Here is a 15218-nt window from a genome sequence, read left to right as displayed (position 1 = left end):
CCTCATGAATGTGGAGGAGGGTATCAAAGCTTTCAGTAGGATAGCCACACTAGGCAATACTTACTGCTAGAATGCTTGGATTACGCTGTAGTTTGTTGTAAGGGCTGTATTTTGGTTTTGTAGGCTTCCCTGCAACTCTGTCCTTGTGCCTTCTGCTAGAAATGTGCTGAAAATTTAAAACAAATGTTCTGTTTAAAAGTTAGTTGATAATGTAGCCACTGTGTAGTCTTCAAGTAAACATCTCAATTTATTTCAGGGGAGAGTAAATTGACTAAGGCTCAGGCAGGAAATTTACATTATGCAGTAAAATATCTGCAAAACCAGGAAACTAATCCTAACCTTAAAAAAGCACCAACATTAACTAAAGGTATTAATTTCAAATCTGTATGGTTCAAGACTTTCCTGGACAACAATGAAATGTAAAGACCATATTGTACAGTAAGACAACAAGATAAATAAGAAGTAGGCAAGATGTGGTAGCCCACTGTGTAGCAATGATCAATCTTTTCCACAGAACTGGAAACAAATGTATTTATTTATTAAATTTATACGGCCGCCCATCTCACACAAGGTGACTCTGGCTGGGCGGCATACAATAAAGCCAACAATTAAAACATATTATAAAACCACTTAAAACACTTAAATAATTAAACATAAATAAGAACAAGATTGCAAGAGGGTTAAAATGAGAATGTTATATGTGGTGCAGCCAACGTGTATAGTAAAGGTAGAGCTGCCATAGCCAGCAATAACCAACTGTTCATGTGCTGGCTGCCCTGGCATGGAGACAGGCTGCTGTCATTTGCAAAGGTGATTATCCTAGTCAGTAACAACATGCTTACAGATGTTTTAACAATGCTGTTGACCGTTAACAAGTTCCGTCTAAATATTTTCAGATGGTTTTTCAGCAGACATGATGACAAAGGGGTTACATTTCAAAGGATACCCTCAGCTAAGTTTAGTGCTAATACCTTGTAGGAGTACACATGGGAGATTTTCCATCTCTTGGGACCAAGGGATTAGCTTGTGTCAAATTAAATGAAGCTGATTAATTGAATGAATGTGTAATCTGAAACAAAAGACAACTGCTACAGTGAAACAGTAATTCTTGATGAGATCAATATACCTGCTTAAGCTGAATTTCTGAATTGACATGGACGTCACAAATCTCACAATGAAATGTTTTGTTCTGCAGTCCTGAGCCCATACTAGTGCCATGAGTCTTCAATCTGGATCCAGGCCGAGGATAAGATTTAATTGGACCAGCACCATTCCTAGCTTCAACCATTGTCTTGTGCTTGGAACCTGACAAGTCATTATTACAAAAGAATCAGAAAACGATTTCCCTACTTTTAAGAGGAACTAAACATTTTTAGCTATTGAAACATTTCTATTCTTTCCTGGATTTTTGTTACATAAGTAAATAAGAATAAATTGAGAGTTGATCTCAATTCTTTTTTATACACTGGTCTGCATTGCTTGGTAATTCTCAGACACTTGAGAGCCCATTCACACAACTATGAGACTGTTCAAGAACTCCCAGTCTCTAGTGGCACTGATCCAAAGGATTCTTTATCACAGCCTCTTATTACCAATCATCCACATATGTAAGGAATAGTGTGATTTCCCCAAAACTATACCCATTTTTCAACTTTTTAGAATGCTAAAAAGATTCGAGAAAGAGAAGGTATTTTAAAATTACAAAGTTATACACTGTGTGCACAATTATTAGGCAAGTGAGTATTTTGACCATATCATCATTTTTATGCGTATTTTCCACCTCCAAGCTGTATAAACCTGAATGGTTATTGTATATAAGTATATCAGGTGATGTGTATTTGTGTAATGAGGGAGGGTGTGGCCTAAGGAGATCAACACCCTATATCAAGGTGTGCATAATTATTAGGCAGCTTCTTTTCCTCAGGCAAAATGGGCCAAAAAAGAGATTTAACGGACTCTGAAAAGTCAAAAATTGTAAACAGTCTTTCAGAGGGATGCAGCACTCTTGAAATTGCTAAGATATTGGGGCGTGACCACAGAACCATCAAATGTTTTGTTGCAAATAGTCAACAGGATCGCAAGAAATGTGTTGAGAAAAAAAGACGCAAATTAACTGCCAAAGATTTAAGAAGAATCAAACGTGAAGCTACCAGGAACCCATTATCCTCCAGTGCTGTCATATTCCAGAACTGCAACCTACCTGGAGTGCCCAGAAGTACAAGGTGTGCAGTGCTCAGAGACACGGCCAAGGTAAGGAAGGCTGACACTCCACCACCACTGAACAAGACACATAAGTTGAAACGGCAAGACTGGGCCAAGAAATATATGAGGACAGATTTTTCAAAGGTTTTATGGACTGATGAGATGAGAGTGACTCTTGACGGACCAGATGGATGGGCCCGTGGCTGGATCAGTAATGGGCACAGAGCTCCACTTCGACTCAGATGCCAGCAAGGTGGAGGTGGGGTACTGGTACGGGCTGGTATTATTACAGATGAGCTAGTTGGACTTTTTCGGGTTGAAGATGGACTCAAAATCAACTCCCAAACCTACTGCCAGTTTTAGAAGACACTTTCTTCAAGCAGTGGTACAGGAAAAAATTTGCATCTTTCAAGAAGACCATGATGTTTATGCAGGACAATGCTCCATTGCATGCATTGAAGTACTCCACTGCATGGCAGGCCAGTAAAGGCCTCAAAGATGAAAGAATAATGACATGGCCCCCTTCCTCACCTGACCTAAACCCTATTGAGAACTTGTGGGCCCTTCTCAAATGGGAGATTTACAGTGAAGGAAAACAGTACACCTCTCTGAACAGTGTCTGGGAGGCTGTGGTTGCTGCTGCACAAAAAGTTGATCGTCAACAGATCAAGAAACTGACAGACTCCATGAATGGAAGGCTTATGACTGTGATTGCAAAGAAGGGTGGCTATATTGGTCACTGATTTTTTGTTTGAAATGTCAGAAATGTTTATTTGTAAATTTTGAGTTGTTTGTTCATTATTCTCACTCTAACAGATGAAAATGAACAAGTGAGATGGGGGAATTTTGTTTTTCATTTAGTTGCATAATAATTCTACACACTAATAGTTGCCCAATAATTGTGCACACATAGATATGCTCCTAAGAAAGCCAAAACCTCACTTTTACTTTCTTAAAATTCAGATTTGAGGTTTATTAACATTTTGGATTGACCGAGAGCACTGTAGTTGTTCAGTAATGAAATTCATCCTCAAAAATACAACTTGCCTAATAATTGTGCATGCAGTGTACAAAGAAATGAATTATTCAACTTCTTTTTGATTTGATCATTGATTTCCATGTTCTTCTACACATACATGAGAAATAATGAATCATATTCCCTAACACTACAAATGGAGGTATTCATTCTTATTTTTCTCTTTGACATATCACTACCATTCCCACACAAATATCTAAAATTCTCCTTCCAGCATTCCTGCACATTAGCTTTATCCTAAATATTTAATCACTTTTATTTTTAATGCCACTCACTCTGATTAGCTGTCTTCATCCACATTCAAAACAATTTTTTATTTCTATCCAAGTTACTCTGCATTTTTGTGCTTCTTGTACATAGGAATAATCTTATGCTTAAACCATGTATTTGAAGCAAGCAGATCTTTTGCTAGGAGATACTCTTGAAACAGCCATCATTCTCATTTGTCCTTGAATCTCCAAATAGTCCAATCATTTTAATGTACTCTCTCATTTTGTTTATACATATCCATTTGTGTCACCCAGCAGAATTACTCTCCTCTCCAGATCACACTTATTCAGAATGTTGCATACAGTAATTCTTTTCCTAAGTTCATCCCTAGTTCTTCTATTATTACCATTCACTGGAGCATAACATGCAACTATCTCTAACCTATGGATTCCTTCTTTCATATGGACTCACAAGAACCTTGATGATACTAATTCCAATTCATACTTTTTGGCATACTTTTTAGTTCATAGTTAGTAGTTCAATTCATAGTTAAAGTTACACATTCATTTTTCTGCATGCATTCATCAACTCCACTTCACAAGATCAGACCACTTCCATTCCAATCTTATTAATCCTTCCTCTTTTTTAGTTTCACACAAAACCTACCTATTTTTCTTTTTTCTATTTCTTTGTTAATGCATACTTTTTATAATTTACTCCTGTTATCATTCCAAGTTGCAATCTTCTATATGCCATTGTAGCCACCATGTGGGTCCACAGGTATAGACCTCTGCTATCCATCATGGCTTTGGTGAACTAAGGCCAAAGAAGTCTATATCTATGGGCCCACTACAATGACATAATGCTTTCTAGTAAGATGGGGGGCATTTCTGCATTTCAGCCTTAAGCTGCTTGACTCCCATATGTAAACCAACTAGAAATGAAGTCGTCCTTCTTATGCTAGGCAAGCTAGTCATGTAGATCAGCCCAAAGATGTGTAGACAAGGTTACTAGTCTTTGTTGTACCTGTCAATGTACCAAATCTGTCAGTCAGTTTTGACATATTTCAGTTAGTGTGCCACAGGCACAACAAAGGCCTAATGTTACCCCAAGCATGTTTGCACTATTCTAGGCAAGCCAGGTTCTCTAATCGAGAGACTCCATTGCAAGTAACACATTGTTGCCTGCATCCCACCAATTAGGATGCAAGATACTCACACACACAGGGATGCAAGAACTGTCACGTTTATCTTTTAAATCATTGCTATATCAGAATATAAGTTTTTCTGAAAGTCTTCAAAAAGTGAATTTCTAGTATAGAGATCAATATCCTGTGTTACCCTCACAACCTGAATATGAACAAGTGCAAAGGTGAATCAGCAGGGACAAGACCGGTATCTTTTTCTACTTGCCAATTCTTTGCTGTTGAGCTTTCAGAGGAAAAATTAGCTATAACTGCAGTAAATCAATCATTCACGGTACGCCTGCTTGTGTACACTGTTCAGCATTTTCACTTTACTTCTTGTGATGGACGTAGCATTTTAAGATTCAGTACACTGTAAATGGCTACGGTGTGGGACTAAGAGTGGAGAGATTCAATGGTTCAATAGTCTCTTCCATGTTGAGCCACTGAGTAACTTTTGAGTCACTAAGTCTCAGAACAATTTACCTCACAGGCTTGTTGTAAGAATAAAAGTATTATGTACACTGCCTTGAGAAGATATGAAACACAGATCTAATATAAAAATAGAATTAAACAAAAGTAGAATAGGAACAATCTGATTGCTTCTTTCTTGCTTTAAGAATTCTCTGTTTAGCATTCTAGTCCCAGTTTCTCTTTAACGCTAAAAATTTCTAAAATTAATTCCAGAACTGGAGTGTGTAGTTCCTTCAATCATTTTTATGTCTCTCTGCCATCTACTGATGCACAGTATGATTAATTAAAGTTGAAACACTTAATTGATTTGCATATGTGCTCCTGTGTATTAATAAAACACAAGCAGAATCTTAATACAACCCGTATACTTGGGTTTTTTTTAACCAAGACAAGCAATCCCACTGATAATTGGGCTGGCAAGAAGGTGGTCAAGTGTCATGCTTCCTTTGGCCCATCTGTCAAGGTCTATATATCAGCAGCCTTGGGGCAAAAGTTGCATAGGGCAGGAGCAACCCTATTCTCTCTTTCTGTGCTCCCCTTCTCCCTATTTGCCCCCTTCCCCCTCTCTCACTGGAATGCTGGGGTAGGATCAAATAACTTCTTAGAGAGCTCTAAACGGATTGCTTACAGAATTATACAGTGCAACTCTGCCTTTCCTGAGCTACCTATTTGTTTTGCGAAACATTACACAAAGAGGAATCTAAATATATGATTATGAATGCATACATATCATATGAATATATGATTACCCTTTTATCTTGTATTCATGTGGTAACACAAAGTGTTATTACCATGCAAATGTACTTCACTAGTTTACAAGGGAGGCCATGAATATCAAGGTAATCTCCACAAAACGGGATCAAGTAGAACAATTCCTAAAATCCAAGAAAGGAGAATTGGGAATCATCCCTAAGTGAAAACCTCCTTCCTTTGTTGATTCTTGTATCAGCATTACTTTTGTTCCTGATCCTAGGTAAATGGAGCAAATAGAGCAGGCATGCAGTTCTGTGTATCTCCCAACACTATAGCAAGGGGTATCACATTTTTATTTTTTGTTATACTAATTATTTCTAATACTGGAGAAAAGAGTTGACACCAACCTTATGGCACATAATTATCATCATAAATTATTTCTAACCTTGCCTCTAGATATTGAAATTAGCAGGCACAACTTTTAGCCAAAACAGTGTCCTCTATTTGGCAATGCATTTCCTCTTATTGGATTATGTGAATGTAGCCATCCTGGCTGAAGTGATGGAGAAATATGTGGGAAAACATTGGGATGCCAAGATTATGCATAATAGGGAATGATTACTGCTAAAGCTGGCAAGTAGAAAACCAGGGAAGGCCTTTTCATCAACTACCAAATAAGGGCTTTAATAAGGTGGATCACGACAGGTTCTCTTGAAATCTTAGTGCTGAAATGTGTCTTGCAGCATCACTTCCTAGTATAAGGGTGTGAAATACAGAGCTGGGAGAAACCATTTATCTGGACAACAAGGACATTCATGGAAAATAGCTTTACTAAGCATGTAATAGTATAACCAGATGAATAAGATCTTTAATAAAGAACAGAATTTATGCTTTCTGTGCCGTCGAGAGGCAAGAAGCTAGTAATTGCCACAGTATATTTTAAATAAAATATCCTTTCCTTTTCAAGAAAAAAATGACCTGAAAGACAAAGAGTTACAGACACTGCCTAAATTTTCTCAAACATACAGTTATGCATTTAGTTATTTCTGATAAGGACTCACCTGTGTTGTGTGCTTCTAACTGAGATAAGGAATTCACAGCCACTTTGCATAATGAACAATACAGTAATTTTTTGGCTTTCTCCTCTTCGGATTCAGAAATGGCATTGGTAGTCCCGTTTGTGCTCTTGGAAGAAACTGACCACGAAGGTGTCATTACTGTAGCTGCTGCTGCTGCTGCACTGGCAGACTCGGATATAAAGGCGACCACTTCAGCGCTTGAAAGTTGACTAGAGTCATCCGCTTTCGGAATTGCCCTATCTTAAAGAGAAAAAGAATGAATAGGAGGCTGACAATTCTAGCAATACCATTCCAGCAATTACTTGAAGCAGTCTTCCTCAATCTAGGACCCTCCTAATGTGTTGACCCTATAATTCCCAGAATTCTGAACTTGTCAATGGTCTTACTGTCTTGAAATTCTTGTCCTGACACATCTGGAAGGCATGAGGTTGGCAAAGGCTGATTTCTGACATCTTTCATGGCAATTTCTTTAAGGAGAAAGTCTTATAGTAAGCTGAATATGATGGAACTCAACTCAGAAATCATAGCATGCTCATGAAGGAAAAACGATATACCTAAATAACCAATGCCTGTATTCTTAAAATAATAATGGCAGCGTTTTGATTCAGCTAAAGTTATATGAAGAAAAGGATCTGTAGAATAATTGTGTTGGACAGAATAGGCCTTTCTGCTTGCCTTATATGGGGCTGAATATTCTGAAACTAAGTTACTAACAACGTGAGAATGCCCCAAACTGAAACAAAAATTAAAATTTGAAGCACAGATCTTATGCTAGAAAATCTTTCTACTTCTTAATGCGATAGTCTGTCTACTTCACCTGCTTAAATATATGCATTATCCTGTCCAGTTACATATCTTCTCAACTATTCTAAGATTGTTTCATACATGGGGATTTTACAAAATTAACACATACAGGATTTATCCAAAAGTGGCATGTAAAACTCAAAACCTTGAACAAAACAGGGGCTTCTTGAGACTTAAGTAAAGAAACTTCCTCTAAGGAAATCTACCAGTGCCCCCCCCCAAATGGAGATGGGATACACTGGTCTTCTGGAAAAGAGAATTGCCCCAAGAACTGCAGAAAAAGAGAGTTAACACTGGCAAACTAGCAGCTCAATCTAGGGCTTCCCCATCACAGGGGGAGAATAGTAGCTGGGCCTTCTAATGCCTTGTTAATACCAGCCCATGGGAAAACTTGGTGTTACTTCTTTGAAATGTGACTCCATTCCCAAGGATCCTACTTGGCGTATGTCCTGGAGACTTGGATGAGGCAAGGGAATGTGCCAGTACGGGACCAGCTGTTTCCAACAGGATATTCAGTCCTAAAGCAGGCCAGGGAAAATTGGCAGAGAGGTAGTGTCTCTGTAATCCCTAAGAGCGATACAGATACCGTATGAACTTTCTGCTTTATACTGGCGGCCACTTTGTTTCTGGAAGAGATAAAAGTGGACAAGCTGTTTCCAGATGAGTTGTTTCTTTCAAGTAACCAGGCCCAAGTTGTTTAGGGCTTTAAAGGTAATAAAGTCCGAACCCACTTGGTCCAGTTACTTGAAATATCTTCTTCAGGATAACTGTCCCCTCCCCAGCTTACTGAAGCCATCTAAGTGTTTTGCCTGAGGATTTTGCTGGGTTGTCTGATGGCAATGTAGGGACCGTGTCTGGTCTATAGCTGCCTCCATTCTTCAGAATTCGCTTCTTTGATAACAGGCCTAACTTAGCTTTGCTGTTTTTTTAAAATGGCTTTGAAACAGTCTCTTGGGCAGGCAGAGTTTTAAGAACTGACCATTTAAATTTATTTTTTAACATTCTTGGTTTTAGGCTTCATCCTTTTATTGGAAGCCAGGAGACATCTCACTAGTCAGTGGTTTAATAATAAGATTAATAATAATCAATACATTTTATGGTGCAGGACTGCATGTAACTACAGCCAAGATTGAATGTTCATTGTTATAGTATCATTGGGCAAGAAATGTTGATCCCATGCTACCCGTTACCTTTGTATCCAAATTTGTATGTACAAGTTTAATAAATTATTTTAAAATTTGTCCATATAGAGCACTAATGGTCTCCAAGGAAGCAGCATTAGATTTCTTTTACCTTGGCTTTAGTTGAGCCACATACAATCTGTTACTTTCTTTTAAGGTAAGCAATATTACTCAAAATAAGCAGTAAACAGAAGAAATTAAAGATGGGATATAAGAGAAAAGGAAATCTCTTTACACCAACTATACCACTCCATATCTTTCTATTCTTGCAAAATATCCTTGTTTCCACCACATAGAATTCCATGCATCAATTCACACAACTGCATTTGTTATTCAAATTTCTCTCTCTCTTTTTGAAGATATTATCAGCTCCATCCAACCATGACTTTCTCAGTTTTCTCTCTTCTTTCAACCCTTTCATTCTTAATGTAATTATTTTGTGATTTGATCTTCATTAATTCTCTGTATATTCTATATATATGACCAAACAACCTCAATTTACTTCTTTCATACAAGTTGCTCACTTCTGGGTTTATATTAGCTCAGCACCCTTTAATTCTTAACCCTATCTCTTCTTGTTTCATCAAACACATACTGAAGTATCCCATTCCCACTACATTCAGCATGCTGTTATGATTCTTCTGACACCTCCAACTCTCAAATTCATATGACAAAGAGGGTATAAGCATGCTTATACATAGCCATTTTTGTTTCTTTTGACAGAGATTTATTCCTTGCAAAAGACAACATGCTATCCATTACCTTTCTATCCAAATTTACACATACAAGTTGAATAAATTATTATTTTAAAATGTGTCCATGCATGTTCCCATCTTCAGTAAACAATCTACCAAAATGCCCAACTTAATAATTTCTTTTTTGCCAATAACTTCCAATTGTTCACGTTACATATTTTATTTGTTTATTTAAATTATTTATTTCCTCTGTCAAATACAATTACCTTGAAGCTTGATGCATTGATTTTTAGATCCATGCTCCTCATTGCATTATGCAATCCATCTAATATTCACTGCAAATAATTCAGATCCTCAACCAACAAGGCATTTTCTGCATACAAAAGTATGTACATATTTATATCCCCAATCAATACACCTCTGATGTCATCACAGTAATTTCTTATACATTTACCTATAATTGTATTAATTTATAAATCAAGGGTTGTCTTACTTCATGCTCAATATCGAATCATTCATCAAATGTTCCTTTTATTCTCATACACGGCATAGCACTCCTATCACATTCAGTAACCAACTTAAACCCCATATTATAATTCCACCCTATTCATTTTATCATATGCTTTCTCTAAATCAGTAAGCACACAGTAAATTTACTTTCCCACATTCACACATTTCTCAGCAACATGTTGAAGAGCAGAATCTAGTCTGCATGCCCCCTGCCGAGCAAAAAGCCATATTGCACTTCTGAGGTTTTGCTCTTTATCACCTTGTATACCCTTTTCGATGAGAATTCTGCTGAGCACCTTCCCAGACACACTTAACAATCTAATCTGCATTCACCTTTGCTACTCTTTCTTTGTATAGGCAGGCAATAACATTCTTATAATCAATCATCAGGCAAAGATGTAGTCTTCACACACGTTAAACAAATTGCTCAGCTACTCTGTAAGCAAACCACACCCATATTTTAATATTTCTCCAGTTATATCATCTACACCTACAGTCTGACCATTTTTCAGCATTCTCATTTATGCATTTAGGCTTTATTTTCATTTTTGCCTGAATGCCTGAATCTAGACTGGCAAGAGTCTAGATGTTCCACTTCTTTCAGAGGTCTCTGTTATTACTACCCAGCTACATTCTCAACAGCCTTCTCCAAGAAGGTTGAAAATAGGACTATAATTCCAACTGTGTTGGATGTAGGACTGGCTTCTTTAGGAGGGGATGGACCAAGGTTTAAGGTTGCTGGAACCTTTCCCTTCTACAAGGAGGTGTCAAATGCAGCCTGGATCCAGCCTCTAATTCTTTCCTTGGCTGCTTTTACTAGCCAAAAGGGACAGGGATCAAATTCACAAGCAGCAGAACTCACATCACAGAATATATTGTGCCTTGAGAGCCACAAGCTCAAAATTCAAACAACAGTGCCAGGCATTTGCTCTCCCCATGTGGAGTGAACATCAGCAATTTTATTTATAAAATGATTGGTCAGACAATCACACATTGCAATTGACTGGTCTTCTGGCCCCAACTTCTCCCTCTGGCCCATTCTCTACCCTTACTACACAACTGGCTGGAATTCCATGGACACAGTAAGGGTGAAGTAGTCCTCCTCACCACCCTTATCATTTTCTCTAGCATCCAGGGCATCTGTGGCAAGTAATTATTTCATGAAAATGATGACATAGCCATTGTGATGTCACAACACAAATTCTGTCCCTTACATACTTCTGTGAGACATCATGATGCAAGTACAAAGGACAGTTCATACTCTGACACATGTTGTATCAAATGCTCTCTTATCTCACTGTGGGCACTTTTGATAGTTAAACTTTTTTTCCCTAAATTATGCTATGTAAGTTGGCTTTATTTTTGCTTTAACCATGTTTGATCTCTGTATCATTTACAGAGACCCTATTTATATAATATGCTAGGGCATACTATAACAAGCTTTGGTTTACCTTTACATGGCACCTATGCATAAGTCTCTTGATTAATGCTATGGATGTGCAAAACAGCTTATGCACAAACCATTCCAAGCATCTAACATGGTTCATGCCCAAATTGAAACATGCAGGTTTGTTCTGGATATGGAACAAAATGAGCCTTTTCCCAGATACAGAACAAAATACTGTTGCTCTGAGCAGAAGTGTTTTTTGGGGGCCGGATGGGGTGAGGGAAGAATTGGCAAAAACCAAGACTATCAGTGATGGTAGATGAGGAGAGGGAAGGGTTTGGAGGTCAGGGAGCACGTCAGTGTGATATATGCCATGCTGGGACACTGGCGGTGGTGGCCGAGGGGAGGAAGAAATATGGAAGAGAAGTTACTAGGATTATTGGCTATGCCACTCTGGGAACTGTTGAGGGCAGAAGAGAGAATAAGAATGATGCATACCAGTCTTGCCCTACTTGCCCACTGAAATCATTCTGAGGTTCCTGTTTTGTTTTTTTAAGCTAAAGCCTGGAACAACAACAACAAACATGTTCTGGACTGACAGCAGCAAGAACAAATCTGGCACAACCTTGGAAAAGAGAAACGTTACTGGTGATTATATTAGACCAGGAGACCAAAATTGCAGAATATGCTGCAATGGCAAAATTGACAGTACTGTATCCATAACAGAAGCTTAACTCAATTCAAACAGGAATGGCTTCCTTATATACAACACAGCGAGGCAGATTTAGATATTTGGAATATGGTTTCTAAGAAATAAACAGAAACCAACAACAATGATTAATGTCCAACGTAAAGCATAAATATGTAAACTCTGGTTGGCAGCTGGGGACATAAATGGAAGGGAAAGGGAGGATGTATTATTAGATTTTTTTTCACTATGCCTGATTTTTTAAGCTATATTTAGTAATCATTCATTTGTTCCATTTTTTTCTTACTACCTTTTGAATTCTATTATTTAACAATAAAAATATTTTTAAAATGATCTGAGTTTTGTGTCTGCTGAAGTGCAAGACACATAGAATAGTTCTGCAGAGCTTAAACATGTTTTTGTTTTGGGATGAAAACAAAACACATTTTCCATTTTGCACACATTCCTAGCTAAAAGCAAACATATCTTAGCATGTTATGCAAATACACTCTCAGTGCTGGAATCCAACTGATTAAGCCTGATCTCAGTGCCAGGGACAATGATCTTACATGTTTTTCTGTTATGGTCACTACACCTAATCTATATTAGTTCTATTACAGTAGAGCAAAACATAAGTCACTCCTATCATTAACACTGACACACTTACAAAGGAACAGTAGAATTCTAAATTATCTGTAGATAGTGTCTACTCAGGACTATGTATATTCTCCCTTTACTCTTGTATGAAGGATCAACCCATGACAACTCGTCATGAAAAACTGGTAACGCTGGAAGTTCTAATACTGCGGCACTAAATAAGGTTCTGAGCAGAAATAGAGACTATATTGCCTGGGACATTAATTTCAGAGGGCCTTACACAATACTTTACTCATTAGTCAAAGATGAGTGGAAGTTTATTTTTTAAATTATGCAATAGACTAGTTCAAATAATAAATTTAATTCTGCCCAAAGTCCTAAGAAAAAGGGGAAAATCTTGACTGTTTTCTAATTCTTAATAAAAAATTTCATTTATGCTGAAGTCTTAAATAAAGCCACCTTTAGCTCTGGGCAGGGTATAAGAAAATTTGTGGCTCTTATGCTGTTGAAACCTTTGATTATTTTATTAATAATACCCCTATATATTCTGATTGAGCAGGTAAGGTTCTATTTTTTCTAGTTAGACTCTGATTTCTATTTATTTTGCTACAGAAGTCACAAACATCACAGTAAATACAAAACCCCCAAAAGAAATGCAAAGCTATTTTAAAATATCTGCACTGAACTGTATCCCCTCCGCAAACATGTGGTGTGCCGGCATTTTTCTTTAACACCATTGACCACAGACTATAAAGTATGAATATGAAAGAGTCCAACTTGTAGAGAGGTAGCCATTTTAATTTACTCCTGTAGTAGCAATGTCAAACAGAACTTCTTTTATTTCAAAGGGAAACTAAAACATTGGAAAAGACCATCAAGACTGCAGCTTACAAATATAGGAAGAAATAGCTGGTTCACAGCTGCTTTCTGTGCCATATATGACTTTAATATACTGGTAGCTATATGGTTTGTGGGCTTCATCTAATCTACTATTTCTTGAAAATGTTGGCAAACTTAATCAGCAGATTAGGGTGTGGCGGAAGAATTTTCGATGACATTTCACTGGATCTCATATACTAAGATACTGTATGTGGGAAAAGATACTTCTTGAAAAGTACATGCCCTTCTACAATCTGATCTGAATGTGCCCGAGAGGCTAATTACACCCCCTTTCTACCATTTTGTCCTCTGAATGCTTACCATGAATGCAAAGATTCAGATTTGAATGAATCTAAACTCCCCTCCCTACTTGTTAAACTATTTTCCCAGGCAACAATATGTCCCAACATAAATCTGTATCTTAGGCTGGTTTTCTTCTGACTCAGCCTTATGCTAAACCCTGTAGGAATAACATGCGCTCAAGCCATTCAAGGTACTGACTGGTCATTTGAATTGCCCTCCTTGGAAGATACTCCTACTCCCTTAGAAAACTCCACGTTGGGTGAATCGGCTTTGTCTCCAAGAGGCTGACAGTGTGCAAAGCCCCAAGAAATCACTCTGTAAATTTAGTCACAGATTAAGGTTCCTTAATTTAAGGAGCTTAAGATTTAAGTTTGGTAACTTAAGTTTGGCAAGTTTCAGTTAGTGAAAGCTATGATCAGTTTTTTAAAAATGTAACTGGGCATTTCGGACTCCTGCCAGCTGAATTTTTTAAATAAATGAACATTTTAACTTTTAGTCTTTTTGCCTAACCCAAGGAAGTGTAATTATATGCTAGACTGTTGGATGCAGTCACACTTACCTTGTTCTTTAGAAAGGAAGGAAAATGGTATGAGCTCATAATAAAATTAAATATCCAGAGTGATAGTACACTATATTTAATATGGACTAACCATTCTGGAGTTTTAATAATAATGTTATGGTTGCTTTTTAAAATTGTGGCATATTTGAAGCAAAATAGAAAACGACATTTCTTTTTACCACCTGTCCAAATGCATCACTTTCCTCAACATTTCCAGCCAAATCTTCGAAGGTACGGAATGATCCTCTTACAAAATAAATTTCAGTTTTGTGACTGCAGGATTATATAATGTATATAAAATGCATATAGCATGAGGAATGAAACCACATAACATAACCAATTAAAATGTTGGTAGACTAGTAAAGGTTACCCCATCCTGAGAAAGAGAGAAACATGAGAATGAAACTCCAAATAACTCTGCCATGATTTTGTTTAATATAGTCACTTGCTGAGATGGGCAGCTATAGAAATAAAATAAATGAATAAAAGATGGGTTAGTGAGAAACCCATCTAGGCTTGCAAGATACTGTTATTCTACCTTATTACAATTACAAAGAACATTCCTGAAATCCCTGCCATGTCTATTTCTTGGTCTACCTCAAAGGGCTAACACCACCCAAAGGAGAGGGGCTTCTAGCACATTATATCATATAGGTAAGGAGAAAGAGATACAAGAATGTGAACTTTGATAAATGGGGCTTGCGTTTGTTATACAGCAGTAACTGGAATTCTTTCACA

At 37.4% G+C, this 15218-nt stretch overlaps 1 protein-coding gene across 3 annotated transcripts in view; it reads right to left on the bottom strand.

Moving 5' to 3' along the window:
• ZNF385B (zinc finger protein 385B) overlaps nucleotides 1-15218 on the bottom strand; it is a 147112-nt gene that overhangs the window by 2013 nt on the left and 129881 nt on the right. For all 3 annotated transcript variants that reach the window (XM_025167405.2, XM_088135748.1, XM_025167406.2), the window contains 3 exons: nucleotides 6860-7117; nucleotides 1127-1305; nucleotides 65-166 (listed from right to left, as the gene is read on the bottom strand). In XM_025167405.2, the coding sequence (XP_025023173.1) occupies nucleotides 65-166; nucleotides 1127-1305; nucleotides 6860-7117 (539 nt within the window). The remainder of the gene's footprint in view (nucleotides 1-64; nucleotides 167-1126; nucleotides 1306-6859; nucleotides 7118-15218) is intronic.

The sequence above is a fragment of the Python bivittatus genome, unplaced genomic scaffold (assembly GCF_059951505.1).
Source record: "Python bivittatus isolate LINGU-HERP-01145 unplaced genomic scaffold, Pbiv_v1 ctg000200_np1212, whole genome shotgun sequence".
Lineage (NCBI taxonomy): Eukaryota > Metazoa > Chordata > Lepidosauria > Squamata > Pythonidae > Python > Python bivittatus.
Note: the sequence above shows the minus strand (reverse complement) of the source record. Positions and strands in the feature narration are given on the sequence as shown.